Source organism: Prinia subflava, chromosome 9 (genome assembly GCF_021018805.1).
Source record: "Prinia subflava isolate CZ2003 ecotype Zambia chromosome 9, Cam_Psub_1.2, whole genome shotgun sequence".
Taxonomy (NCBI): Eukaryota; Metazoa; Chordata; class Aves; order Passeriformes; family Cisticolidae; genus Prinia; species Prinia subflava.
Genome location: NC_086255.1, coordinates 18,525,538 through 18,552,925, shown reverse-complemented (window position 1 = coordinate 18,552,925; position 27,388 = coordinate 18,525,538). Strand labels below are relative to the sequence as shown.

Sequence of the window (27,388 nt, the reverse complement as noted above, 5' to 3'; positions counted from 1 at the left end):
CCTCCCACCCCATTTCCTCCTGGCAGTGGCATTTTGCAGTTGGATATACCCTCAGGCAAGCTCAGGAGGGAGCACATCCTTTCCCCTCGAGGTAGGGGCTGAGGTTGTGCTGGCTGGAACTGGTTAGGTCTTCCCAGGCTCAGATGCGTAAGCAGTGTGTTTTAATCTCCAGGACTCCTTAATTTATATGTACACACACAAAAGGGGGTGAAAGAACACCCAGCCACTTCGACACAACAGCGTTTTGCAAGCACTTGGCTACTGATTTATTGCATTGGCTATTGGTTTACAAATATTGGCTACAAGATAAGTCTAATGGCCAGCAACATCTCTGCTGGCTTCTTGTCTGGCTAAAGGACACTTCAAACAGCAAAGTAGATGATATTATCGCAGCACAGGGGAAGATTGCTCTGATGGTGCAGTGAGCTTCCCCAAGTCCTGCAGCTGGCAACTTGCTTACGTCCCTCCCCTAGCCTCAGCAAGGGAACAGAGATGCATCAACCAAATCTTCCTGCTGCTTGCTTAGCCTATAGAATATATACAATAAGTGGTAGAGGAAAAACTGTTATGTATACATCACAGTAACTGTGCAATAAATTAAACTTCAAAGTGCTTCACTTTCCTATTTACACCACCATTAAATAGTAACTGACAGTATTTTCTCAGACTAGGAAGAAGTATTGTTAGTTAGCTGACAGCTTAAGACTGCTTGGCAAGTACAGCAGGACATGGGGAGTAGGCTCAGCTTGGCAGCTTCTCTCTAGGAGAGATTTGGAAGGAAGGAGGTATTGGAGAAGTGTGAGGACATCTTTATGGCATCAGTCAGGGGCTTTGATAAGAATTCTGGCCTAAAAAGGGAGACCACACCTGGAGGCTTGGAAAACATAGAGAAAGCATGTAAAAACCAAGTGATGGGACCCCTTTTTTGGACAGCTGTGTAATGGGCAGGTCAAGCAGCAATTTTGATCTTGCTTCTGCCATTTCAAATACAAAGTAAAGCACCGGAGAGCTTAGCAAAGCTGTCAGAGGGGGGGTAGCAAAGCTGTGGGGTTCCTGGAGACTGGCTTGCTGAGAAAGGAGTTGCATGCCTTTTCTATTTCCTCATGGTGTAGGCCTGAGGCAATAACTGTTTTAATACCTCTATTTTTTAAAAGCCTCTTTTCATTTAAGATTATTTATCTGAGTTGCCCAATTGTTGGTGCCATCTCAGTTTCCCTTACTTTTTATCTCACTTACTCAAAAGCCCACAGCCGGTGCTTGTTTGGGGACAAGCCCAAAAGTTCAGACCCTCCTGTGTTTTCAGAGATAATGCCATAGTCACTGGATAGAGTGACCCTGAGTTGAAGGGACTGAGTCTAACCTTGTTTTGTCAACTTGAAGGTCTCCCCAGAAGACATTACCCACTGCACTAATGCCCTGTATGGGCAAGGCCTGAGCACACATACAAGGCTCTTTTGCCTTGCCCAAGCCCTAGTGAGGCAGCAGTGGGAATGAGACAAAACTATGCCAAACAGAAATGGTGCCAGGAGCTGATGGGAAGGGTGGGAGAGGGGCAGGCAGGACTGTGGAGGAGTAGAAGCAAGTTAGAGCTTTCTCTTGAGCTTGTGGCTGGCTGCGCCACCGCCGCTCCGCTCCCGCTTCTCCTTGCGGACACAGAAGTACTTGGTGACCCGTTTGCGGCACTGCTCGCAGCGCACAGCGCAGCACCAGTGGAATTTGCAGTTGCAGCTGGACACCATCTCGGCTCGCCTCTCCTCCACCGCCAGCCCGCAGTCCCCACACAGCCGCCGGCAGCTCCGCTTCTCCCACTTGCTGAGCGCCTTGCCCCTCTTCAGGCACTCCCTGCCCTCCGTGCCCAGCAGCCCCAGTGTCTTGTTCTCCAGGCAGTAGTCAGGAGAGTCTTCCAAATGGACCAGCTCCTTCTTGGAGATGGAACTGAAGGTCTCGGCAATGGCACCCCGGCTGGCAGCGCTGTTCCCTGCTCCCTGCAGCAAGTCCACCTTCAGGGCTTTGTGGTACCTCTCTTTGAGGTAAGTGCCCACCTCCCGAAACTCAGGCAACTGCAGCCAGCAGGTCTGGGTGGTGCAGCTCCCCGACACACCATGGCATTTGCAGGTCCGCTTCATGGTCCCTTTCACTGCCTACAGGGTGAGCAGAGAGAGGGGTTCAAGAAAAAGCCCTGCAGGAGCTGTTTCTGTGCTGCAATGCATGCAGAAACAGGGCTGCAGGCCTGTGAAAGAGTTTGGCATCAATTCTCCCTGCACAGTAGTCCTGAAGCTCACAGATTTGCTTTTCTACAGTGCTCCCCTCCTTGAACTGGGAGAATGAGGACTGCAGAAAGTCATTAACACTAATACAGAAGCTTTGCTACCTTACAGCAGACACCATTGTACTGCCACCATCCCCCAAAAAATTTATTTCTTCTGGACATGTGTTTTTAGCCACATCAAATTGTGACTCTCCACAGTGAATGTTCAGGGCCAATTTGGTATGCACTGTCAGCTCTGGAGGGAGAGAGGGGCTCACCTTTCTACCTGCCTCGTTGTTATGCAGGTTCATAGCAGCTCTGGCATCTTGTCCAGTTTCCAGGGCATCCACAAACTGCTTGGAAATAGCTTCCCCAAAGCCCACGTTATCGCTGCAGCCTCCCCACAGCCAGCCTTGTCCCCCTAAGAAAGGAAATGAGATGTGTGCTGTCAAAGAACCAGAAGAGGTTTCAGAAGTAATAGAAGGGAATGGAGGCTGTGGGGCAAATCCAGCCTTTCACCGCACAGTACTCCCAGATTCCCTCCCGCTGAGTTCATGACATTTCTTCTGAGGCCTGGACAGTAAGTGGCTCAGGCAGGCAGCAAAGGGGAATGTCCTGTACAAAAAATGCAGGGCTTTCCAGGCTTTCTATAGAGCAGGATTTAGAAGCTGTCAGTTATCATGCATTAGCAGACATGCAATAAGCCTTTGGGTCTCTAATCACCTCTCAAACCCTGACTTCAGCTGGTTCAGCATGACTTCCAGGGATAAAATCTTGCTAACTTGGATTAACAAACTGGTGGAGGCATCCTGGTCAGAGGCACCAGATTCCCCTCTGCCTAGAACAGCCCAAGCCTGGCACACGTGCATCAAGGAGGCCCTGGTTTTGGCACACCCAGAATTCTGAGATGATGTTGGGCATCTTAGAAGGGTCTGATTTTCTAGTTACCATCAAGAAACAAAGGAGTCAGTACAGAACTGTGAAATTACACAAAAATATGTGGAAGGTACTTTTCCTAACTGAGTGGGAGCTGAGCAGGACTGGAAAAATATAATGCAGTTTTTTCCTCCTAGAGAAAGATGCCAAATTATTAATGAAGATTTGAAATCTGGAATATTCTGACCCTGACATGCCACATTGGTACATCTTGGGAGTTGTGGTTTAATGGCCTTGTGCCTCTCTGGAAAGGCCTGGCCCTTGCCAAGGCATCGTGATCCCCTCTCCCAGGGAAAGACAGGAGTGTTTCATGGGAGGTGGGTAATTGCAGTGGATGATGCAGTCCAAATCAAGAACTGGGACTGAAGGAAGTAGGAAGACCTTTCGCCAGCTTGGATTCAGTCCAATGGCTGAATTGGATCATGCTGTTTTGGTCAAGCCCAAAGATTTCCTGTGCCTTACAAGGCTTTAAGTCCACACTGGAAAGTTTTTTATTAAAAACAGATCTATTTAGGGAAAAAGAAATGTAGCATGACTAACTTGATTTTCCAGAGAAGATAGAATTTGATGTGTTGTTGCAAAAGTCTTGTTCTGCATTCCCAAACTTTGGACACCTAAGCAGTAGTGGCTATTTTCAAAACTACCAGCCAGTAAATTACTAAATACTGGACACTCCAGAGGAGTTTTTCATAAAGTGACACATACTGACTGCCTAATGTGGCTGGACACGGCATGGCTTTTAAAAGATTTTCATAATTTGAAATTTGGCCTCTTTCTATTCAAAACAAAACCCGTAAATGTCAATGTTTTCTGTGAAAGCTTAGGAGAGAGCTGGAGTGGTGCAGCCTGGAGTTCCCCACCAGGGGTGCTTGGATACCAAGGGCCTGGATACCACTGTCATGTGGAGGGTGTGATGGCTGTGTGCCACAGTGATTCTCTTGGTTCTGCTCTTGTGTGCCTGCCATGCTGACAAGTGCTAGAGAGGTTTATGGATGCCAGCCTGCTTTTCCTCATGGTCATTCTGCTGTGGGGCCAGCCTGGTCCTGCAGACCCTGGGAACCCTGAGATCCCTGACCTGTGCTGCTATACCAAGATCATTTAGGTGCATGGCAACAGATCCGCTCCTCTGCACATGTGATATAGTTATTCTCTCCACAGTTTAAATAGAACCAGGGAAACTGCAAGCCCTTCGACTTTCCTGCTCATTTAGAAAGTAAGGGAAAGCATCAAGAGCTTGGCTGGTGTGAACTGGAGGTGGCTCCATTAGCTTCCATCAAGCTACTTTGGTTTAAACCATGGAAAGCTCTGCTCTGAGCATTGTTCCCAAGTGTGGGGACCAGGATGGGAAGGTGTTTCTGCAGGCCTCAGTGGAGAAGAGCTTCTCCTGCTGCCTGGGATGAGTGAGGGGCAGCAGCTCATCTCTCCTTACCCAGCTGTCCATTGCGGGAGTCGTCACAGCCACAGTTGTCAAAATCGCCCAGGCTGCAGTTCCGGGTCAGTGTGTACATGACGCCCGCAGAGCTGATGGCATGGACAAAGGCTGTTTCTCGGTTTGCTGTCGAGGGGGAATGCAAAGAGAGCAGATATGCAAAAGATTTCCGGACAAGGGCAGTGTTAGAAATTGTTCCTACCATGCAGGAGTCTTTTGGGCTTGAACTGCATGAAGGCAGAAGCTCCCAAATATGATCCAGACTGACTCACGCCATTTGAAAAGGTGTGGACGAGATAGCACCTGGCTGTCCTTGTGGGAGCTCAGCAGTGGTGATTTACCACAGACACTTCTCACTAACACACCCCCAACAGGAAGGAGTTCTCTCCATCTAGTATCAAGGAGCTCCTTCCCCACAGTTCCCTCGAGCCTTACCTTCTGCTGAAAGGGCTCTGAGCAGTGACCATACCTACCCACCAGGATCAGTCTGAGAATCATCAGCTGGCTTCACTGAGCCTTTGGCTTTCATTTAATACCAGCAAGGTGTAGATCTGAGCAGATAACCTTGACAGGAATGATTCAGGGACCTGCTTGTGATCTCAGAGTGGGCCTTGTGCTGCAATTGTCTCCTCAAGGCCCCGCTTTGAAACCTTTGTCCACCTTTGCCTAGGACTCTGGTCTCTGCTGCCAGTCCCACCAGAGGCCTGAGGCTCTCCTCCACACCCAGGTCCTGCTTTTACAGAGCAGGTATGAGCCCAGCCTAGCATAAAACATAGGTCTAGAGGGCCAGATATGCACTGAAATATTTCCTGGGACCTGGTAGGAAAATAGGTAAGAAATAGGATACACTGACAATGACCACAGCCCCATGCCCTGCAGTGACTCAGGTCAGGGATCCTGTATTTCTGCCTAAGGTGATTTTGACACCTGGAAGATGTAGGAAGACTTTTCTCCTGCCTCCTGGCCAGAGCACAGCCACTGATGAACTCTTTCCTGCTCCCTTCAGCCTTATCCCTCTGCTTGCTACCCGGCCAGCCTGCACTGGCTCTCAGCCTCCCTGGGATACCCTGGGACACTGTCTAGGTGTGGTGTGTCCAGCAGGCCATGCACAGGTCAGGGAGGTGCATCCTTGAGGGGAGGCATTGAGTGAGGGTTGGTCCTGTGCCAGCAGGGGTTCAGCAGGTCCATGGATAAGGCTGGCATTGCAAGGAGGCCTTGGAGCTAGATCCCAGTGTATCTGGCAGCTGATGGGGGAAGGGGTCTCCTGGGGAGATCACTCTGGGGGATTCCTGGGAAAGACACTTCCCAGGTGGGAATGGGGAAGAAAAGGAGGCATTTGGGAAGAGAAGAGGGGGCCATGGGCTCTAACCTGTAGCCAGGGGATCCCAGTAGTGGTATCCAATGCTTTCCTTACCACTGCGCAGCCCACCGTGGCTGGAGAGCTGCAGTGCCCTCTCCGGGCAGTTCCAGCGGTCCCAGGCGAACTGGAACTTGCACTCCTCGATGCCGCTCTGCGCCCCAGCTGCCACACTGCTGGAGTAGATGAGGTAGGCCTAGGAGCAGAGCTGGGGGTCAGCACAGGGACGATGCCTATTTTCAACTGAAAGCAGCCAGCTCGGTATGTCTTGTCTTACAAAGACAAGACATACAGAGCTCAGAAGGTCGCCCAGGTTTGGCATCCCTGGGAAGCTCACCACCAGCAGCAAATCCATTTCCTGCTGTTATTGGGTCAGAGCCTGTGCCTTCTGGGTGAGAAAGCTGAGCTCTTGGCTGTTAGCCACATTAGGAAATGTGCCAGCCAGCCTCTACCATGGGGAACCCCTTATCTCTCCACCATGAGAGGAAAACAGAGCTTTCTGCTCAGAACAGGGAGCTCCAGGCCAGAAGATGCCTCAACCTGCCTTGTTCTTCACCCCAGCCCATGGGGGAGAGCTAGTGCTTTGGGGCAAGGTTGCTTCACCAATGTATTGGGATCTAGATGGGCCTGGAGGTGTTCCTGGAGAATAGCCAGAACAAAACCTTGGTAAATTTTACAACGGGTCCTGGCTAAGAAAAAAAAAACCTCTGAAAAAGGAGCACAAGGATGTGAGGGATCAAAAATGTGGAACAAAGTCCTGGCAATTCTCGTTGTGCTCCTTGAGGAACTATGTTTTACAGGACCTACAGAAAATACTTTCTGGCTGGATCAGAAGCCCTGATGCCAACCTGATCCTCAGGAAGCAACAGATGTCAGGTGAGAGCCTTGACTGGCGTCAATAGAAAAATCTCCAGAATCTGGCTGCAACTGGCTTAAAAAAACCCCAGGTCAGCATTGCTCAGGGCCCGTGCAGCCCAAGGAGCTCCCAAGTTGCAGCTCACAGCAAATCTTTCCTGGCCTTTCTTTGCCTTTTTGCTGGAGACCTGGGGGTGAGGGGAGCTCTTGCCAAGGCTGGGTGGAGAGGAGTGGGAAGGAGGAGCCCCTCTCTCTCTCTCCTTCCCTCCCTGGGTTTAGTGGAATCAGGAACAGAGATCAAAGGGATTTCTCTTACCTTGGGGCCCGTCATCAGGAAATTATTCACTGACCTGGAAGACAGAGACAGTGTCAGCAGGGAGGGGGTGATGGTGGAGGGGCCTGGGGAATGCCAGGCATCCCAGGGCTCTCCTCTCTCTCCCCCACAGTCTGCCTGTCTCCTGACTGCAAGCACCTCTGGTCTCTCCCCCATGTCCCCTTGGGACAGGGACTGCTCCCTAAGGGACAGGACAGTGCTGTCCCCTTCCCCCCACCGTGCTCCCCTCAGTCAGGCTGTACTGGGCTGCAGTTCCTTCAGTGCTCCCTCCTTTTGCTTTCCTCTGCTCAGCTACCCTTTGTACCAATCCACCCATTGTTTAGCTTTCCTGTTCCCCTAGCCTTGCTTTTTACCTCACTTGACTAAACTCAAGGTAGCATTTCCCCCAGCCCAAGGAATGGGACCACGCTGAGGGAAGGAGGGCATCACACCGCTGCTCCTTTGCAATATGTGTCCAGATGCATCTCCCACATCACAGTCCCTTGTTTTCCTGTGGTGCCATATCTGACTGCCCACACTCTCCTCTTGGTCAGGTTATGGTGATGGCTGAGCACAAATATACATCCTTCCCATCCTCCTGGACACTGTGCAAGGGACCCTGGGGGTTTGGGGTGGGTGGGAGGTCCTAGACAAAATTAACCTTTCTGGTCTTTCTACTGACGGTGTGGAAGGATCACCTCCAAGGGTCAGGCAGTGTGGCTTGTCTCCAACACTGTCCCTACGGTCTTGCAGAACTGATGCTGTCTGGTCTGAGTCTTTCTCCAGTAAGAAAGAATGTTTCTGTGCAAATGGTCAGTCAGTGTTTAGGACTCCATATGGTGCAGTGACCACCTGCAGAATCTGGAGAATGGCTGGGTGAATCCTGCTTAGCTGTGTCATGGCAGAAAGGACTGACTCTGAAAAAGCCCAAGAGCCAACTCCAAATATCCCAAGCCAGAAATGAAGTATGAAAAGAGAGAGTCTCCTAAAAATACCTAATTCCACTCTCTCCAGCTATGTAAAATAACACTCATCACTATTTCTGGTGAGTCTGTGGAGCATTTTCCCTGCTGGAATCCAGGACTTCAGAGAAATGTGTGAGTGCTGCTATCACCCAGAAAGAACACTGAAGCCAGAGAGGTGGAATGAGTGGATTGAGACCTTGCAGTGAGTGAATGATTGGGAAAATGACAGAGCATGCACTGATAGAAACTTGGCTCTTCAGCTTCTTCTCCAGATTATGTCCTGCTTCAAATGAGCCACAAGTATTCTCTCATAAGGGAGAAAAAATACTGTATTTTTGTGCTACAAATCCAGCACAGACACTGTGGGGGCACCCAGGGTGGGCTCAAGCCCAGGCAGAAGCAGGCACTGCTGTCAAAGCTGAGGGTCAAAGTGCAGCCCTGCCCTGACACAGGGACAGACAGGGTGGCAGGACTGGTGCCAGACCTCAGACACGTGAGAGACTGAGAGAGGATGCTGTCCTGCCCTGGAAAACCACTTGTGCAGTTAGCCAGCCCACACCACCTCCACTAGAACTGTGCCCACAGAGATCCTTTCCAAAGTACACCACAAAAGGAGGTCTTATTACTTTTGCTTGGTCAAAATCACAAGAAACCTGATCTTTGCTGTTACAGTTTAGAAAGAGTTAGGAGAATGAGTTTGCAACATTTCATTCTGGCAAGTCTAGCTATCTTTTGTTTTGGTTTGGTTTTTGTGTTTTGGGTTGGTTTTTTTTTTGTGAAAATATGTTTATATTGATGAAGCTTGCTTTGGGAAAGATTCCCCTGGGTCAAAGCAGGAGTGAGCTGTGCCAGGGCACTGCAAGAACAGGAGATTCTTTGCCTTTGTTCCAGGCTTGGGATTCAGACCCGGCTGTGCTCCAGCCCCCATGGGTACTTTAGCATGAAGTTGATGGTTGTTTTGCAGAGGAATTTTCCTTTGGAAGCTGCTTCTGCATTGTACAGCTAATTAAATATTTCCTGGGACTTGGAGAGACGGCATCTGTAGCCGAGTGATTAGAGCATCGGGTGACCTGAATCACACAGGGCCATGAACCTGGGGCTAATCAGACTGTGTAAGCTCCATGGGTCCCCATCCTAACGCAACTGGGTAGCAGCATGAACAAGTCATTTTTCCATCTGGTTTCCCTTCTGTCCATTGCCTTGACCTTAAGTTCTTTGCTAGGGGGACCACACTCAGGATAGTGTCAGTGTGAATCTGAGCCCTGGTAGCAGCTGTGAGAAAACTCTGGTAAAATGCTCCTGCGTAGGCAAGAGCTAGAAAATTGCAAGTCCTCTCTTATCTTGCTTTTGTTACCAAAACAAGAGATATATCCCATCTGCATTGCTTCCCATGTGGGTAGGAAAACCCAAATTCACAGTGTATAGGAGTGATTTTGCTCAATCCCTTGGATTAGGAACTTCTGAGAAGCTGCAAGAATGGCTTTAGGAGGAGGACGGTAATCCACACCATCAGAGTTTACAGCAAACCAGCCTGTTAGCAGGAGTCAATTGACATGACTGCATAGATGCAGAGGATCTGTTCTTTCCAGGATAAACTTCAAGGTTCACAAAAAGGCCAAGTTCAGGATATGCCAATTCTCCATCTGCAGCTGAGCAAATGATACAGTAGCAATTTCGCAGCAGGATAGTCTAAACAGTTTATAAAGTCAGAGAGACAGAAGGCATTTTCCTTGAGCTCTCAGATCAACAGGCAGGCATGCTGCTGCCTGGATTTGTAGGACTTAAACAAGTAAAGGATTCACAAAGTTTAAAGCATTTGGTGCATTTGACACCCCAACATTTGACTCTTGCAACTTCAAGTGGGTTCAGGAGAAGGAGGGATGGGACTGTCATATAGCTGGAGGCTGGCTGAAATTTTTCTTACTCATGTTGAGGAGGAAGGAAAGAAAATAATGGAGACAGAATCTGTGTGCTTTGTCCTTGCTCTTATAATTTAGCTAAGAAAAATGCATTTCCATTCTGTATATAGTCTCCAGTAAGGGCAGAGAGCAATTAACACTACTTACACAGATGTAGTACAATAGTGACAGTGTCTCTAGAATCAATCGGATCCAATATTAGAAATTTATCTCAAAGCTAGTGAATATCTTTAGCAGGAGTTTTCTATCATATTTTTATTGAATCTGAAAGCAAAGAACCCTGCCAAGCAGCTGTCCCATTATATTTTACTCATATCAAATACTAATAAGCCTCTGATAATTCTGTCTCCGTTATAGGTTTAACCAATAATATCACACTCCTCAGTTTAGCATCACACTCTTCAGTTTAATATGCCCTAAGAGCCTTATCTAATCTCTTATTACAATATTTGTCTGATATCTTACCACCCACTTGGGCTACTGTGCTGCTGGTTCTGCTCTTTAGAAAATTATAAAGCTGGATTTACATCTTCACTATCATTATTGTAAATAGAGAAAATGGATAGAAATTCCCTTTGGATCTGAGTTTTGTTCCCAATATGAGCTCCACGAGGTTATTAGAAAATCAGGGAGGCTGGAAACCAAAGGCAGTCTCATAGCTGAAATGTAAAGAATACATTTAGAAGCGAACTACTGAATTAGAGATCTTGATATTATTCCCAGAGGAGAGGAGACTTGGCAGCAACTTGATAACATTTGGAACTTTACTTATTTTTTCTTCATTTTTCTCTGTTTTGTTATATTTATTTTGAGGATTTTGTTCCTAAATTCAACACTGATGTTTTGATCACCTAGAAATAATACACTGGTTGAACAGTCCTTTAAATGGTAAAATCTAAGCCACACTCAAAGAAGGGAAATGGCCACATATATATATCTGTATGTATGTATATAAACATTTTTGTTGTTCTATATTACTCCCCCCCATGCTCCCACTCCCAATTCTTGTGATTAAATCACAGGAAAAAATGTTTTGTTTTAAGCCATTGGATCAGATAGAGAAAACAAGCACAAATTTCAAGCAGAATTATTTTATGATTCCCACAAATTTGTCTTTTTTCCCTTCAAGAATTAAGGGACAGTGTCTGCAAAATGATAATTTCAAATAAGGGTTGCAATTTTCCTTCCTCTATGGAACTTATGACCTCTGAGCAACATGCAGAGAGAAGCAGGGTTGTCTTGATCTAAAAACTTTTCTCTTAGATAAAAACTGCTGAAAGACAGGGAATTTAAACATCCAACTTTGGACTGAAAATGTCTTGGATTTCCATATTTAGCTCTACTTTGCACACATGGATTTCCATATTTAGCTCTACTTTGAAATTTCTCTCCTTTGAACTGCTTCTTTAAAAGGTTGGGTTTTTTTCTTTTAACGCATTCTAAACCTTTTTTTATGGAGGAAAGCAAGACATGTACATAGGAAGAGCAGAAAAATAATAATAAAATCAGCATGAGCTCTTCCCTAGCCTTTCTGTGGAACATACATATTCCACTTGTTCCAGACGGGAAGTTTATCTTGAGTTTGCTGCTGTATAGTGTTTAGACATATACAAATTGTTGCATATTCTTTTAATGAAGGGAGCAGAAAATATTTGAAAGAACATGAATTTCACTTCCAAACTAACTGGAATGAGTCCATATTTACTCTTTAGTTTCTCATTTTGTAATTTTGACTTCACCATCTATGATAATAACCCTAGAGATCTGCTATGGGGAAGGCAGGGGATTTTAGTAATGGAATGGTAAAATACTTTCCTTGCCATTAGAGATAAGTCTGTAACCTATTGAGCAGATTCCCCAGGGCATCACAGCAATTGAGAAAAAAAGTTTGAGTACTCAGTAAAAATCATGTAGGAAAAATACCTGCAGAGATGATTTCTCTTTGGGAATGGCACTGATATATCCTACAAGGAATAATATGAGATTTGATGCAAGCGTAATCTCTTTCTGTTCACCCTTAAAGGTCTGTTGGGAGAATAAATATAACACTGCCCTCAGGACAAAGCTAGAGGTCCACAGGAGATGGCCACAGATTTGTGCACAACAGACCTGGTCTGACGGGACTCAGGTGGTTGGAAACCGAGCTGTAGCAATCACCATTGCAAAAGCTTCTCCCCAGGAAATCCTAATACATGAATTTCAGCCATGTAATTCGGACCCTGTGTGTGCCAAGGAGCTTGGCTCTCAGGCTGCTCATCCAGAGTGACACTTCTGTGGATGTAACTCACCCCTGTGGGCTCTGAGCTCTTAATCACAGACTGTCTTTGGGGAGCGTGAGAGAAGCCCCACTTGATTTAATTAAGACAAGAGACAAGCTGACTGGGAGCCTTTGGAAAAACAGAAGTTTCTGACTCTTCCCTTGGGTTATCTTCTCACTTGAAAGTGAGGGGCTAGGTCTCAGCATCCACTCTCCTCTATTTTACCCCAGCTTACAATCTGGCCCCTACTTATTTTTGGGAGGCACGGGGGAAAAGGGGGACTTTCATAGATCTAACATTTCTGCAAATGAGTGTGTAGGGACTTGGCTAAATATCTGATTCCATTAAAGACAGAACTGAGCTAAGTGAGAAAGAGGAGATATTTAGGAAAGTGAAGAGGAATTTTCTTAGGGTATCTGGGACGAGCACCTGCCTGTGACACAGACTGAGATGCTCTTGATACTCACCAGGCATAGCAGGACTGGAAGAAGGGAGTGAGGAAGAAGATGCCCAGGTAAGGGTCCATGTGAAATATAAAATCCAAATAAAGAGGGAGAAAAGAGATCCTAAAAAAACCCCAAACTTGTGTACCACCACCACCAGAGAAAAAAAAAAAAAAAAAAAAAAAAGAAACACAACTAATTTAGGGAAGGGATGGAGTTATTTTCCACCCGGCAATCCTGGTGTGATGAAGAGGCGGATGCCTCCTGAATCCCACCTTCTGCAAAGGATAACCAATCCTAAAGTAAGAGCTAAAGGGGGCTGGTGAAATGGAGCCGCAGAACTTCCTAAGAAGAGATTATCTACTTAATTAAAGATTTTTTTTCCCTTAAGTCCTTCAACCAATCAGGACTCAAGTGCCAGAGAGAGATTGAACTGATGAAAAGAACACCCCAGGTTCCTCGAAGACAAATGCACCACGAAAGGGATAAGAGGGAGGGAAAAGGGGGGGGGGAAGAAAAAAAGAAGAAAAAAAAAAACCTGAGAGAGAGGGATAAAGAAAGAGACAGCAAATCCCTTAAAGTAATCATTAGATTCAATCTCCACCAGCACTGCCCTGGCTCTCCCTTCCCCGCAAAGGCAACTGGAAGGGCTGCTTTTGAAGTGTCCTCTCCTCCTCCTGACTTGGAGACCCTGCTGAGCTGGGGTGCACTGGGTGCTCTGGGATGGGGAAATTTTGGGTTCAGGCTGTCTGCATCTGCTGCTTATGTCACAGATATGTGATCATTGTCTCTGCCTCAGTCTCCCCCAGAGGTTTAAGGAGGATCGGGGCCAGTTTCTAGCTCCATCTGCTTCTCCATCGTGGTGACCTGCTCTTTCTTCCCATCTCCTGTTCACATCAGGCCATCCTCACCCCAAGAGAAAGGCCTCTGACTAAACCTTCCTATTCCCCCTTAATTTTTTGCTTTTGGCATGTCCTATAAATTCCATGGGAGGGGGTCTTTGGTTTGGAAGGGTTAGCAGTCTCTCACTGAGGGCTTATCCCAGGCCAACAGCTGCTGGAGCTACTTAGAAGTGCATGCAGCCTGTGGCAGCTGGCCACAAGGGACATCCCAGTTACTGTTGCAGCACCCACCACAGATACCCTGACTGGCTGTAAATCAACATGACCAGTTGTATCATCATGTCCCAAAGCCATAGGGAGATCTTCTCAACACTATATAATTAAATTTTGTGCTGTGGATGTGATCAGCCAAAACATGGGCTGAGACCAGTCAAACTCATTTCATCCAGGGCACAGCTATCAAGCAGAAGTGCTGGACCCAGGCAGGATTTGAAGAGGACTGAGACCATGTGGCTGAGCCATCAGGTAGGGCTGGTGAGAGGCTGAGCTCTGCTTGGGGACACTTTGGGTGGACAGAAGTCCCTGCTGGGTTGCACAGTCTCAGGAAAGGAAAGCTGCCCGGCAGAGATTTGCTCTCTGATGGATTTTGGCCATCTCACACTGAGCCCAGCTGTGCTCAAGGCAGGGAGCCCTGGCCAGGCACAGCACGTAGGACACTGCTGGCAAAACACTACCCAGAGCACTGTCTGTCCAGCCAGGGCACTCCCTCACCCCAAGGCTGACTGGGCAATTTGTGGGCACCCAGAGGAGAAGAAAATGCAGGTGGCAGCAGTTTATCTCTGGGCCAGCTGTGCCCCCAGATGAGTCTCATTACAGCAAGACCGATGGTATCTGCACTCATTTAAAGCCCCAAGTCCTGGAGCCCTGAGCATTTTAAAAACTAAGGTGTTACATATGCTGAGAAAAAAGCTTGAGAATTTGTCTAGTAGAAGATAAAACCTAAAAAACTGAAAGATGAGGGAAATGAGCCCTTTATTTATTCTTAGATTATTTTTTAAGAATACTATTTTTAATTATTAATTATATTGAAACAAAATTTCAGTGCTGTGATGTTTAGCGCAGTTTAATGGTTTGGGGTCTAATTCAAGTAGTGGAGGTAGCTGTGCTCCCCCTGCCAGGTTGTCCTGGACTTGGTGTAGAGAGCAGCTGCAGAGGCTGATGCTGCCTCAGGGGAGCTGAGGGTCTGCCAAGGGGCTCAGTCCCTCTGGGACAGCACTGGTGAGATGCAGGAGATGCCACCATCCTGCATTTGGCATCTATTTCTGACGGGAGAAAGGGGAAGAATTTTCAGTTGTTTCTTGTAAGTCTCCAAATGTCTATTTTAGGATTCTTGAGCTGAAGTTTTCACATTTCTCAGGTCTGGCAGCAACAGCATTTTGAAATCATACCACACATCAGATATTTCTTGACCAATTGGAAAGGAGGGGCACCATTGGGTTCACTGGGGTGAGCTGTTTCTGTTACTCCGAGAAAAATTAAGTAAGAAGATTACAAAAGGTAGGAAAATATTAATAGCAGGTGGATCCAAAATAAACAGATGCAATTAATTGTTTTTATTAACTGTTGCAAGAGGCACCCAGGCCTTTCTCCAAGCTCGCAGAAGCACCAGCCACTTTGAAAACATCAGCCTCCTTTGTCAACATCTAATTACAATTAAATGCAATACTTACTTTCCTGGAAACAAGCATGTTTTTCAGACCAAAGAAGCTGTAGGCAAAGTCTGAAACAAAACTATCATGAACATGTTTCAAAGTATTTAATTATAGTTCTCAAAAGCTATTTAAAAGATTCTGTGAAGCACTATCTAAAGAAATGGGATGCAAAATTATTTTTAATGTTCCTCAAATTTTGTTATTTTTACTGACAAAAGCTCTGTAAATTTATTAAATGGATGTAGAGAGAAGTAAAACACATTTTATGGCCAGAACAGGTACCTTACCCCACTTGACCCACTGGCCAATACAGATCTCTTCTGACCTTTGCACTGAGTACTCTAATGTGTGTTTGGCTATTTGTTCATCTCCCAAAAGGCAGGCAGGGCTTGAGGACAACAGGAGCCACCACTGCCACCATCTGCAGTAATTGCTTCCTGTTTATTTTTTAAAAAAACAAACAAACCCCCAAACAAACAAAAAACCCAACAAAATTTTAATATCACATGTCTAAGTTTAATTCCACAGTACAGAGAAAATCTGAACTATCCTAAAAGAACTTGTACAAGTAATCACAAAACTCAGAGAAAAAGTGAAAAATAAGGCCTTTAACACTCCTACTGCCTTCCACCTTGGTACCAATGCAACTGATGGATATAAAAAAGTTTAAAAGTGAGGGTAATAATTCCAAGTCTGGCTCACAGATATCTCAAAAGTTTCTTCATGTCAATGCAAAGTGTCCAAAGGACAGATTTCTTAAAACAAAATGGCCATTAAAAAGGTCAAGAAAGAATTCAACATTTCTTCTGTTAAAAAGATATGTAAAAGGTATGAAATCAAAATAAAAGGGAATTATAATCTCATAATAAGAATAGTCTTATCTAGGCAACACACAGAATTCAAACCTGAAAAGGCTGAAATAGTTTAAGAAGGTCCAGCTTCCAGTGTAGTAAATGAATTTCAATTGCTTTGACTGTAGCTTTGCCTTTTGGACCAAATAAATACATCTTCAATAGTGTCTAAAATCTGTCAAAACATCCACCAGCACCCCAACAGGGTGTACATTTTGCTCACAGTTCTGTACTGAAAATGCCCTGTGCTATTCTGCTTCTTCAGTCAAGTGGCTCCAGAAACAAAACCAAATAAAGGCTGGGGAAATGCAATAGCTTTCTTGAGATCAACAGACATGAAATGGAAGCAAATATGGAATTTTTAGCATTTTGGCTCTGAAGAGGCAGGAAAGGTGCTGATGTGCCCAGAAGCGTCTCTGTTTATTTTTGTGTTTAGCTGTATCAGTCTGAGATTGTGCCATTAAAGACAGTATTGACACACCAGAAGATGCCAATAGTGGTATGACCTCTTTGCTGTAAGCTTGATTTTGTAACCTAGTGCTGTTCCCCCGTGTTGTTCTCTGCCTGGATGACGCACACAGAACAGCCTCCTGTGAGGTCTGCTTGTGCTTTGCCAGTACTGAGAGTATCCTCACATTTGTAGGTTCTCTGTAAGGTTCATTCAGGGACAGCTCAGTGGATCCTTGTCCACTGCAGTGAACTGTGGGATGGGACACATCCATCACACATTATAGGAAGTGACTTGACCCGAGGAAGCAGACCTGAGGAACCCAAGAAAAATCTACTTGGGAGCTGCTTAAACAGGTCCACTGTTGCACCAGAGACATACATTTTCTTTGCCTTTCAGGCTCTCAGTGCTCCCTTCAATATTATTATTATCAGGAATATTTGTAAACAAAACTACATTTTGAACTGTAAGAATGAAGCATTAAAAGGCTGCCCACTGACATGTTTCAAACTTCTTTAGCTGAAACTGTTCACAAGCTCTGCAAGATCTCTAAATCCAGCTCACTAACAACTAAATCTCCTTCACGCAAGTCACTTTGTTTGGCTCTAGTGCAGAAAGACTGGCTGGTTTGGAGTCCCTTTTGTGAAGCTGACAGGAGGAGGTTTAGCTGAGGGATTTGTCCAACCTGTGATTTTTTTCAGCTCTGATTTGCTATGCGGTCTAATGACCGTGCAGCGGCATAAGCAGCTCTGGGTTACCCTGTAATTTGTCCCTCTGCCGAGCAGCCTGCTGTGTCAAAGCCGGCAGATGGTGCTCCCCGCTTGGCCTGCGGCTGGGCTGCACCTCAGCTCTCCTGTGGAAGAGCAGGGGATTGCAGGGGTGCAGGGAAATGCTGCTGTGCTAGACATGGCCGTGTCCAGCACAGACAACAGGCTCTGCACAACATCCAAGCTTAAAACTTCTTTCCTCCTCCCTGTTTCTCCAGACCAAGTATCTTGAGGCCTCAGAGTAGGTAAAGTCCAAAGATGATTCTGACTGGTTGTGTCACAGCAGTGGTGTGGAGCTGCTGGTGGCTGTGCCCACAGCTGGAGGTCAGCAGTGCCAAGGTGCAGCTGCCACCTGTGTGCTGCAGTGTGCTTCCCACACCCAGCCATGGTGGCAGCCACTGTGGCAGCCCATGAGACTCCTACCAGCACCTGGCCTCAGCTCAGGGACGAGCAGACGCTCACCAGCTCTCAGCAGGAAGGTGGGTGTAAGGCTGTCAGCAGTATGCACAGATCTGTATCCACACTTTCTCACTGGTGTCGCCCTTCACAGGTTCTGGGACAAACCCCAAGGTCAGGGACCAGCAAATCTAGCCCAGCTCTTTGCCCTACAATAGCAATGAAAACTGCACTGGGGCAAGTCTGGTGAGGTCCTTCCTCTTTGCCTACAGCTGCATTTGACTAACCTTCTGCATTTATTCAGAATGAGTCAGACCTGTAAAATCATGAGACCAGCTTCAAAACAATACACAGTGTGAGCTATTTGTGTCCAAGTCTTTACAGTACTCTTGGGGCTTGTTTCCTCTGGAAATGGCAGAGCTGGGAACATGCTGTTCTCTTGTAAGAAAGGCAAGCTGACAGTCCTGGGCTCCAGGTAATCAGACTTTCCAATGAACACCAATGTCCAAAGGCTTGCCAGAAATTATGGGGGTAGTGAGACTGAGCAGGTATACAGGGCCACTCTGTGTTGACCAAAACTTGCTGAGTGTGGGTCCTGGCTGTTTGCCTGAGAGATCTCACACATTCAGTGTTTGTACATTAAAATACTGGATCCTTTTTGCTCTTTCCTTGGCCAAGAACTCCTCTTGGCCTTGCTTGTAATACTTGTTGCTGCTCTTCACTTTAGGAGTGGCTGCAATTTAGAGGTGAACATGAGATCAGCCCATGGGGTGCGGTGGCTCCCAGTGAGCTGCAAGGAAAGCTGAATCATTTCCCCATAAAACCCAGGGTGCAGGATCTGGCTCCAGCTCCAGCGTCCCCCCAGTGTCATCTGCATTGACTAGGACTATTGCTTTTGTCAAAATAGTCATCCAGTCCCAATAAATGGTGATGATGATGATGAACTTGGAGGCTGAATCAGGCAGCCAACATGAAGAAATAGCTCCAAGAAGGTCAGGATAAACTGGCACCACAAATCTATCACCAATCCTTTGCAAATGTCATTGCTGACAGAGTCACTATCAGGCTCTCTGTCACAATCTTAAACATGAAGCACTTTTAGTGATGGTTGTTGGAAAAATGTGACAGACAGACTGTTGTTGGACAACCCTGACTCCTTTTATAATTGTCCCAAGAAATAGGCATAAATAATAAAGAATCACATTTTTTTGCCTGTTTGGAACAAGCCCCTTGGCTTTCATACTGCCAGCTTGGACAAGGTTTCACCACTGATGTGGGCCACCACAAAGAGGTGCTTTATTGAAGCACAACACTCTCTGGAGGAGATGTTTCTTTTACCATCTAAGATGAACCAGATATTTTTGGTTAAATGTTAAGAGATCTTAACATTTAAGACCTCTGTAAAATGGTCTGTGTCCTAATCAATATTTTCCCTGAGTCCTACAAACCAGAGATGCAGAGAGTGGAGTAAAGAGAATTGTGCCTAGAAATAATAAGGTTTTTTGAGTGCTACTGTTGAATCCACAGGTAGGAAAGATGGCTTTGTGCTGTCACATGCTGCTGAGGGGAGTCAATATATGATGACAAACTTTTGGCTGGTTATGTTCATTTGTCACAACTGACAGCAGTCAAGCCTACTTTGTATAAATCGTTTACAAAGTAGTTCTTATTTCACCTCCATCACTCCAGCATCTCAGGACATGGGCTACTGCAACTTCTCAGTATACTTACGAAGTGTCAGCTCTTGACTAGAGGCAGGTAACTGAGGCATGACATAGATAATGATTTGTCCAGACTCAGACAGCTAAATGGTGTCCCATGTGGTACATCTGAGCTGAAAACAAACCAGGATAAAGCCTGCTAATGGTGAGAAGAAGAGGGAGCTGAGGGTGCCCATACAACAAATCACTGCTCAGAAGGAGGGTACCCCACAGCAGAAGATACAAAAACATCCTGGCTTCTGGCTAGAGGTTACTGTGAACTGAGACCCCAGTGGGGCACTGCCTCGAAAGTACAAGAGGATCCTGTATAAAGTCAGCTCTTCTCAAACACTGGCATTTATATGGAGACTTGTATCTGGTGTCAGAATGAGAATCAACAGCAAAATTTGCACTCGTTTCACATTAACATATGCAAAGTAGGAATAAGCCCTACTTTGTAGAGGACAAAGCATTCCTTGCCATGAGAGAAGGCAGCAAAAAACATCAACCACCACATTAGAAGAAACTATTTATAGAGTTTCTTTATACAAATGTTCACATTTATCCATCACAGGGTGGTATTTTTTGGAATAATGTACTTAACATAGCTTTATCCTTACCCACTGCCACTGTGAAAGACGAGCTAACTCCCAGACTTTGTGTTGTCAGATTAAAGTACCTGTTTGGAGGCAGAGCCCAACCTTTCCTCACCGCAGTTTTTAGAAATATGGCAATATAATTCAGACTTTATGCCATCAGGGCGACCGAAGGGGAATCTGTGATTCAGACACGTTGTGCCTGCAGTTCCCTGACCGACTCCAGGGTGGCGATGCTGCCTCAGCTCTTACTCCAGCTGATAATGCACACTGTGCACTCTGGGGAGGGATTTTTTATTAGCGCCACAGGGTGTGATGAAAGGTGATTGCATATGGCAGGAGTCATTCTTACAGCCACGGTCCGCCTGTTTTTGCTGCATCTGAAGCCTTGCATGTAGCTGCTGGAACAGCCCTTCCTTCCCATGGATTCTAACCAGAGGAAGAACAGAAAGAAATTACTTAGAAATTCCTAAGAAATTACACGGCTTATTTCTGGGATGATTTTTATTATGAGTATTTATAGATGGTGTCAGTCATTGGTAGGTGGTTATGCTAAGGGGAGATAACAGATCCCACCCAGGACACAGGCTCTTCTAAATCCAGCTCAACCTTTGATCATGGATAAATTATTCTTCTTTTACATGCCTCAGTCTCTCTCCCATTCAAATGTCTACTTATACTGCAAGCTTTTAAAGACAGTGGGTGTCTCATAGCATGGAGATACGGAATGTAGTACTGGTACTGTACAGCACCCAGAAAAATGGAGATCTTGATCTTGATGGTAGCCTTCACTAATTATCTTAACAAGAGTATCCAAGTCTATACATGAAACACTTCATCTGAACAATCTATTTGCCATACTGACTCTAGATCAGACACGTGATAAGAAGTGGCAGAGAAAACTGTAGAACCATTTTATGTCTTTGAAATGACTGAAGATGTAACTTTTGCAGTCCGAGTGGAGGTGAGTGCCCTCCAAGTGGCAGCACTACACCTCAGACACGTGTGTGCCATTTCCATTTCCTGCTAGAAGCTTTCTTCTGAGTAGGAAAAAGAAATTAACTGCACGTCTTGGATCCCAAAGGGCAATTTTGTAGCAATTGTGGTGGCTCTCTGAAGGGAACAACTCCTTGGAGTGCTGGACTAATACTACACTGGCACCAGAGAAGGAACTGGTACCTCCCTTATGAGGGGACACTACACATCTGAAGAGGGAGCAAAAAACACAGGTTTGAGGAGACTGGACCCTCCAGTACTCCAGTCCCTTTTCCATTTTTAAGGACACACTAGAAACACCATGAGAGATAGGAAGCATCAATTCTTAAGGAAAACTCCCTTTTGACTAAAAAAAATCTCACAAAGGACATTTTAATGGAGAGGTTTTGAGCATAAGTAGTGTGGGGACCATTAATACTGTTCCACCATCGTTAAGAGAGTGAACTTCCCATCTTGTGTGGCAGAAGAACAGACCCTACAGTGTACCTCGCCTCCAAGAGTATGTCTTCCAGCTTTGCTGGGCTGCAAGGAGCAGATGTGTGTGCAGCCTCTACCAGAGAGAGTTTATTTCATTGGTGTACTACTACCTCTCTTAACCAAGACATCAGCCAGTCATTCAAAAGACCTGGTAGTGCTTCCTCAGGTCAGTTTTGTGTCTTATGTGTCTCCTCCACATATCCACACTGTGCAGGATCCTCCTGGCAACACTAGGCATACCAAAGCAACAGTGAACCTCTGTACCTCTATTCCTCATTTGCCAGCCACTTTCTAATCCAAGCCTTGCTATTTTTATCCAGTTCAGATTTCTTCACTCCTTTATTAAATAAATAATGTGGCAATCTCTCAAATGTCTGGCCAAAGGCAAAGCAGTTTGCAGTCATTTGTGGCCCTACTGCAGGCAAACAACTGACTAATCAAATGTCATCTTGCTTGCTAAGCTGACCCCAGTAACAAGGTTCTCCTCTCAGAGGAAGCACCTGAATATCAGGACTCTGTCAGCACTTACACTAAACTAGGGGGGTCTCTTTCCCCTTCTTTGCCAAAATAACTGGATTAATGTAGCAGACGACAATTCAGCAGCATCCTTCCATGTCCACCATCTTCCCCAAACACCAAAGGAGCAAGTGCCTTATGTGCCTCAAGGGAGGTTGCAGGACCTCCAAAAATGAACTCGGTCCTTGAGGTTTCTGCCCTCGATGTCCCAACAAATGGAACAGTGTCCAGTGCCTTGTCCTCCTGTGACCTTAACCCCAGTGTGCCCTAGATGTGATACCTCTCTGAGAGCTGAGTGACTCTTCTGGCTTGGACCACCAGCAGACACAGCTGGGGCTTTGTCTGAGCTGAGTCAAAGCACACACATTCAAAATGTGCTAAGCCCTATCATAACAGGGAGAAGGTGGCCCCAAATATGTTGTTTGTAGCATCAGCTAAATGCTAATTTGGAGCTGGGTTTCCTCCCATTTTGCTGGGCTATCTTGACAGAACAAAACCCAGAATTCCTGAGGAACTAGCAACTACTATCAAGTTTCCAAGGGCAAAACTCAGAAAACATCTAAGCAAAAACAAAAAAGAAAACCCAAAAAACCAAAAACCAAACACTTATAAAATCTCTGATTTCTGAAAAATAAACAGAGTCTCTTCCCTCTGAAAACTCTGCTTCACACTATCTTTGGTAGGATTTCCAAAATCACCTGTATATAAAAGCCTTGGACTGGGTGTCATTTCTGCAAGGCTCAGATGATGGATTGTTCTCTTATGGTCAGTCAAATATACTGCTAAATGTCTTTCAGGCCTAGTTAGGGGCTCACCCTGTGCATTTTAGAGCTTGTACAGAAAGGAGCACAAGGTGGAAACTACTCTGCTGAAAAAAGGTAGACTGACCCCTCTGAATCTCAGCTATGCTTTTGTCCCTCCTTTCAGGTGGGGGAATTTCTAGGGAATAGAGGGCAGCTGAGCACTTGGACTTTCCTATAAAAGGAGACTATGGGGGTAGAGCATTTGGAAGACTGAGGGATGTGGGTATGTAGGGTATTGATGATATGTGCCAGGGGAAGGGTGGGTTGCAGCAAAACTGTAATGCAGGTTTGGAGATTAGGCCCAGAAACTCTGTGGTTTAGGCTGTTGTTTAAGGCTGGTAAAGCAGCTGCTAGAGAAAAGGGGAACCAGATGAATTTGAATACTACTTATGACTGGTACTGTGGAGGGGAAATGAAGCAAAACAATGCACGGTCTGCTCTCAGAGACGGAAGCATACTTGGTTGCATAGAGATCTACCTTTTTAAATTCTCCCTTTCTACCTCTTTTCTGTAGTTAGGTATGCTCTGGGTAGTGTAAATTAAACTTTACTGGGAGCCTGAAGCAACCCTGAGGCCCCAGAGCCTATAAATGTTTCTGAGAGGTTAGGGTCTCCTGCTGTTGTAGAGAGCAGTGCCCTTGTCCCTTACATGCAACAAAGACTTGTGGAAGTCTCTCTTCTGATGATGATATGGCAGTCTGACCTCCCATGTGGCCTTTCTCTACTTATTGCTGGGATATCATCAGGGTCTAGGAGTTTATGAATTAGTTCTGGGGACAGGGCTGCTATTTTAAGTGCCTTTGTTCCCTTATCCAGAGGCATAGGAAAGCTATGGTTTTTAGGTCTCTGAACATCTTAATAGTTCATTTGTAGGTTCTTCTCTATGCCAGAGCATGTCTGCTGTGTGATCTCTTTGGGCAAGCCAGGAGTATTTCTCAGCTGATGACCCCTCAGACACTGGGCTGGAGGGGCAGAGCTCCAGGAAGTGCCATTACAGGTGCTGGAGACTGAGGCCATCCTCGGATGAGCTCTGTCACTGACCTGCTATCTTGGTTGGGTGATGTCATCCTTAGTGAAGGTTGGTGTGCTGGCAGTGCCTGGTCAGGACATTTCACTTAAGTAACCCCTTGTTCTTCACAGGTCAGAGAGTGCTGGGTGCATCAACCAGCCTTTTGCCTGGCGCTGCTCTTATCTGCGGGTTACTGTTCTCAGGTTTCTGTGCTCAGCCAAAGATTTGCAACTCCCTGGTGCTTGTAGCCAAACAGAAAATCTGGCACTTGTGTTAGTGTGTCCCTGCAGTAGTTGACAGGAATTGGTCTGAGGGAAAATGACAGAGTTTGACCTTCAAACAGTGTCCATTGGGACCCCTGCTAGATCTGAAGAGCTATCATATCTCTGATACCTGAAAAGCAGGTATTAAGCTGAAAAGCTGCCAGTGGCTATACCCCAGCTCTTTCATCACTAGGCAAATAGTTTTCAAATCTTTTTATTATTTACTTATGTGAAATTTTAAAGGCTTTTGGGCCTGAAATTGACCTTTTCCTTCATTTGCAAAAAGATCTTAATCAAGATTGCAGAATCAAATCAGCTGTGGATGGTTCAAACCCAACTGCTCTGCCAAGCCTCTGGCCATCTAGGATAGGTCCAGTTATTCCTTTAATGGGTGCAGCAGGATCACAGGCTGCAGCAGGGGTTTGGTGCATAGGGCTAGGTGGGAATTAGTACTTCTTGTGAAGAAGGAACAAGAAGACACGGCTGAGATTGCTCAGCTGATCAGTGGCAGAGTGGGAATGAGCTCCAGTTCATGCTTCATGCATCAGCTGAAAAAAAAGCACAATTTTTTAATCCTCATTATACTTCTACAGGGGTAAAGGGGGGTTGGAAATTTCTGCCCCATTGATGGAGAAGCTGATATGCTCACCTTATTACATATAAAGCCAGATAGGAAACACTTCTTTGAGGGCAGGGAATGGATGTGACTGGGGTTTAACTTGAGTAGGTGGATAAATTACCTCATACAAGTTTGCTTGCTCTGTAATTAATTCAAGTCCTAAAGTGATGGGATTTAATCTTAGTGTTCTTGCTGGCTCCCTTCTGGCATTTCTGGCAATATAGCGTTGGAGAACTCTCACTTGATACCCTAAGGCTTTCTAAATGCCACAGGGGGTAACTCTGTTTGGGTTGCTGGCAGCAGCAGTGGGGAAGCTTTAGAGGGCACTGGAGCCATGCCATCAGCTGCCATACCTGCTGGTGCACAGGGAGAGGTAAAGGCAGGTTGCATTCTGAAGTTGGGAAGCTTCTGCTAGAAGTGTGGGGATTTGACAGTGTTTTGGCACTGGTAGAGAGGATTGGAAATTAGTTCCTCTAGCTCCACAGGTGCTTACATCCCAAAGGCTTTCCTTTAAGTCTGAGGCAGAAGTGGAAGTAACAAAGCTAAGCAAAGTTTTCAGGGCTGTCTCAGCAGGACTGGTATCACCCATTTCACAGATGAAAGAGAGTAGAGGAAAAAGGAAAGTAAGCATTGAGAACACTGAGTGAGTAAAAATTCATGACGAATATCATTAAGGCATAGCTGAGTCAGCTCATTTTCCCTGTTTTTCAATCACACACAATTTGGCTTCTTTTACTTGAGCACTAAGTAAATCCCATGGCTGTAGGCAATGTGTAGGCTCAAGAGGTCCCACAGCCTGGGGGACCTTCTTTTGCCCTCAAAGTGAGGTGCTGGGCACAAAAGCAAACATTTCATTGTCTGCCCATGCAGGCAGGTGACAGTGGGAAGTCAGCTGCTGATTGCAAATGTTTGCTGACCACAGCTTGCCAGCTCCAGCTGCCAGCACCCAGAAAGCTCTCAAAGCCAGGACCTCATCAGTGATTACAATGGTGGGGGAAGGGAAACACTGGAAAAGGTCTGCTGCATGTCTTAATAAATCATAATGTTGCTGATATCAGTGTGCTGGTACTGAAGGAGTTACCGGAGGCCGTAGGCTCATCAAGCAGAAAGTTTTGCTTGAATGGTGTAACAGCTGGGCATGCACTAGCACTGTGGTCCTGCACACTTGGAGGTCAGTGCATGAGGGATTTCAGTGATCAGGCTGAAACAGCACCAGAAAATCTGGAAGAAAATTTCATCTGTCAAAGCCTTTGTTTCTTTAATCACTCTTGTCATGTTTTGGACAGATAGTTTCGAAAATATAACCTAGTGGCAAGAGACTGCATGTGAGTCTCAGCTTTGCCATGAATGCTCTGGGCTGCCTCTTGCAAGGCAGCTCTGTGCCTGCATTTGTAGACTGTGTGATCTGCTGAAACCTTTCAGCACTTACATGGAAGGAGTGCTTCACAGAAGGTGAGGTTACTGGTAGTTATTATATATATATATATATGTAAAATCTGGCTGTTCTTCTATAGGGATCAAAGCATCTGCTGCTGGCTGTGGTTAGTTAGAGGATACCTTTGGTCTGACTCAATAAAGCTAGTTTTATTGCAATAGTTAGTCAAACAATCTCACATTCTTTTTATAGATGGAAAAATCTGGCTGTTGCTTAATTGGAGGTACAAACTTCAGAGCCTTGGAGAGATGGGAATGCAGATTACCTGGAGGCAGATCAAAAGGGAGGCTTACAAGATAAGTTGTCATGGGTCTCACTTATTTGCAGCGGCGTAACTTCCAACACTTGCTACTTTTCTGCATTAGAAGTGATGAGTTTGCACAGATTCTCTGGACATCTGTGGAAGCCACAAGGCATATGCAGATGCTTCAGTAAAACAGCAGACTCGAGCAAAGCCCATGTTTGCTGAGTGACTAAGTGGCAGAGTTGGGCCTGCCAGTTCATGGTCTCCAGCCATGCATTGAAGCATGAAGGGAAGACAACATGTGGGTGATGGAGCAGAAAGCACTTAGCTGGCTCTTACGTGGGACCTTCTCCTTTTGAGCTGATCTTGCCCCTACAGACATGCACGTGGCTCCTGTCAGGTCCCTCCACAGGGCTGAATCTGACTGAATTTCCTATAGTACATTTCAGGAGGAGGGACAAGTTCTCCACAGCCACCAATTCTGTCTGGCAAACAGTAGCATGTGTATCACTGGGTTTCCACAAACCATTTCATGGTTTGTTTTGGTCACGGAAGCTGTCCTGTGCTAGCACTCTCTATCCTAGCTGCATCTGCAGGTGCCACCATAAGAGTTCTGTATGCCACACTCTCTTTAATATGTTTTTCCCAAACAGTAGTATAAGGTCCTATTTTCTTTGATATGATATGGAATACTCTTGGGGGAAAACACAGATTACAACTGCTATTTCTTAAAATATCTTTTATTCATTAGCTGCATTAATAGAATCAAGGTGTTATTAGTAAAGCAGATAAGTATTCACACAGCACATCATTCATTCACGTTCACTTATTGGCAGGAGCAGCCATTAGAAGGCCAATCCCAATGTGAGTGCTTGGAAGGAGGTCATCCTGATGCACCACTGCCTTCTGGGTAGGTCTTTATAGAAATTCCTTCAGAGGGCACTTTGTTTCACCACCTGTATACATAACTCTGTATTCTTAATCTGTGTAGA

The 27,388-nt window shown here is 45.8% G+C and overlaps 1 protein-coding gene across 1 annotated transcript; it reads right to left on the bottom strand.

Moving 5' to 3' along the window:
* Positions 1-1,583: 1,583 nt before the first annotated feature.
* Positions 1,584-14,624, bottom strand: WNT8B (Wnt family member 8B). The gene is made up of 6 exons (XM_063406477.1): positions 12,748-14,624; positions 7,142-7,175; positions 6,028-6,166; positions 4,614-4,739; positions 2,527-2,669; positions 1,584-2,141 (listed from the first exon to the last, which is right to left on the bottom strand). The coding sequence occupies exons 1-6, from the start codon at positions 12,804-12,806 to the stop codon at positions 1,584-1,586; spliced, it is 1,059 nt and encodes a 352-aa protein (XP_063262547.1). The 5' UTR covers positions 12,807-14,624.
* Between the last annotated feature and the right edge of the window lie 12,764 nt (positions 14,625-27,388).

What these genes read in the sequence shown, in the direction of transcription:
- WNT8B (XM_063406477.1), bottom strand. Translation starts at nt 12,806, where the DNA reads ATGGACCCTTACCTGGGCATCTTCTTCCTCACTCCCTTCTTCCAGTCC. An exon ending in CCACGGTGGGCTGCGCAGTG is followed by an intron (nt 4,740 to 6,027) that starts GTAAGGAAAGCA and finishes CCCCCTCGACAG; the next exon opens with CAAACCGAGAAACAGCCTTT. An exon ending in ACAACGAGGCAGGTAGAAAG is followed by an intron (nt 2,142 to 2,526) that starts GTGAGCCCCTCT and finishes CTCACCCTGTAG; the next exon opens with GCAGTGAAAGGGACCATGAA.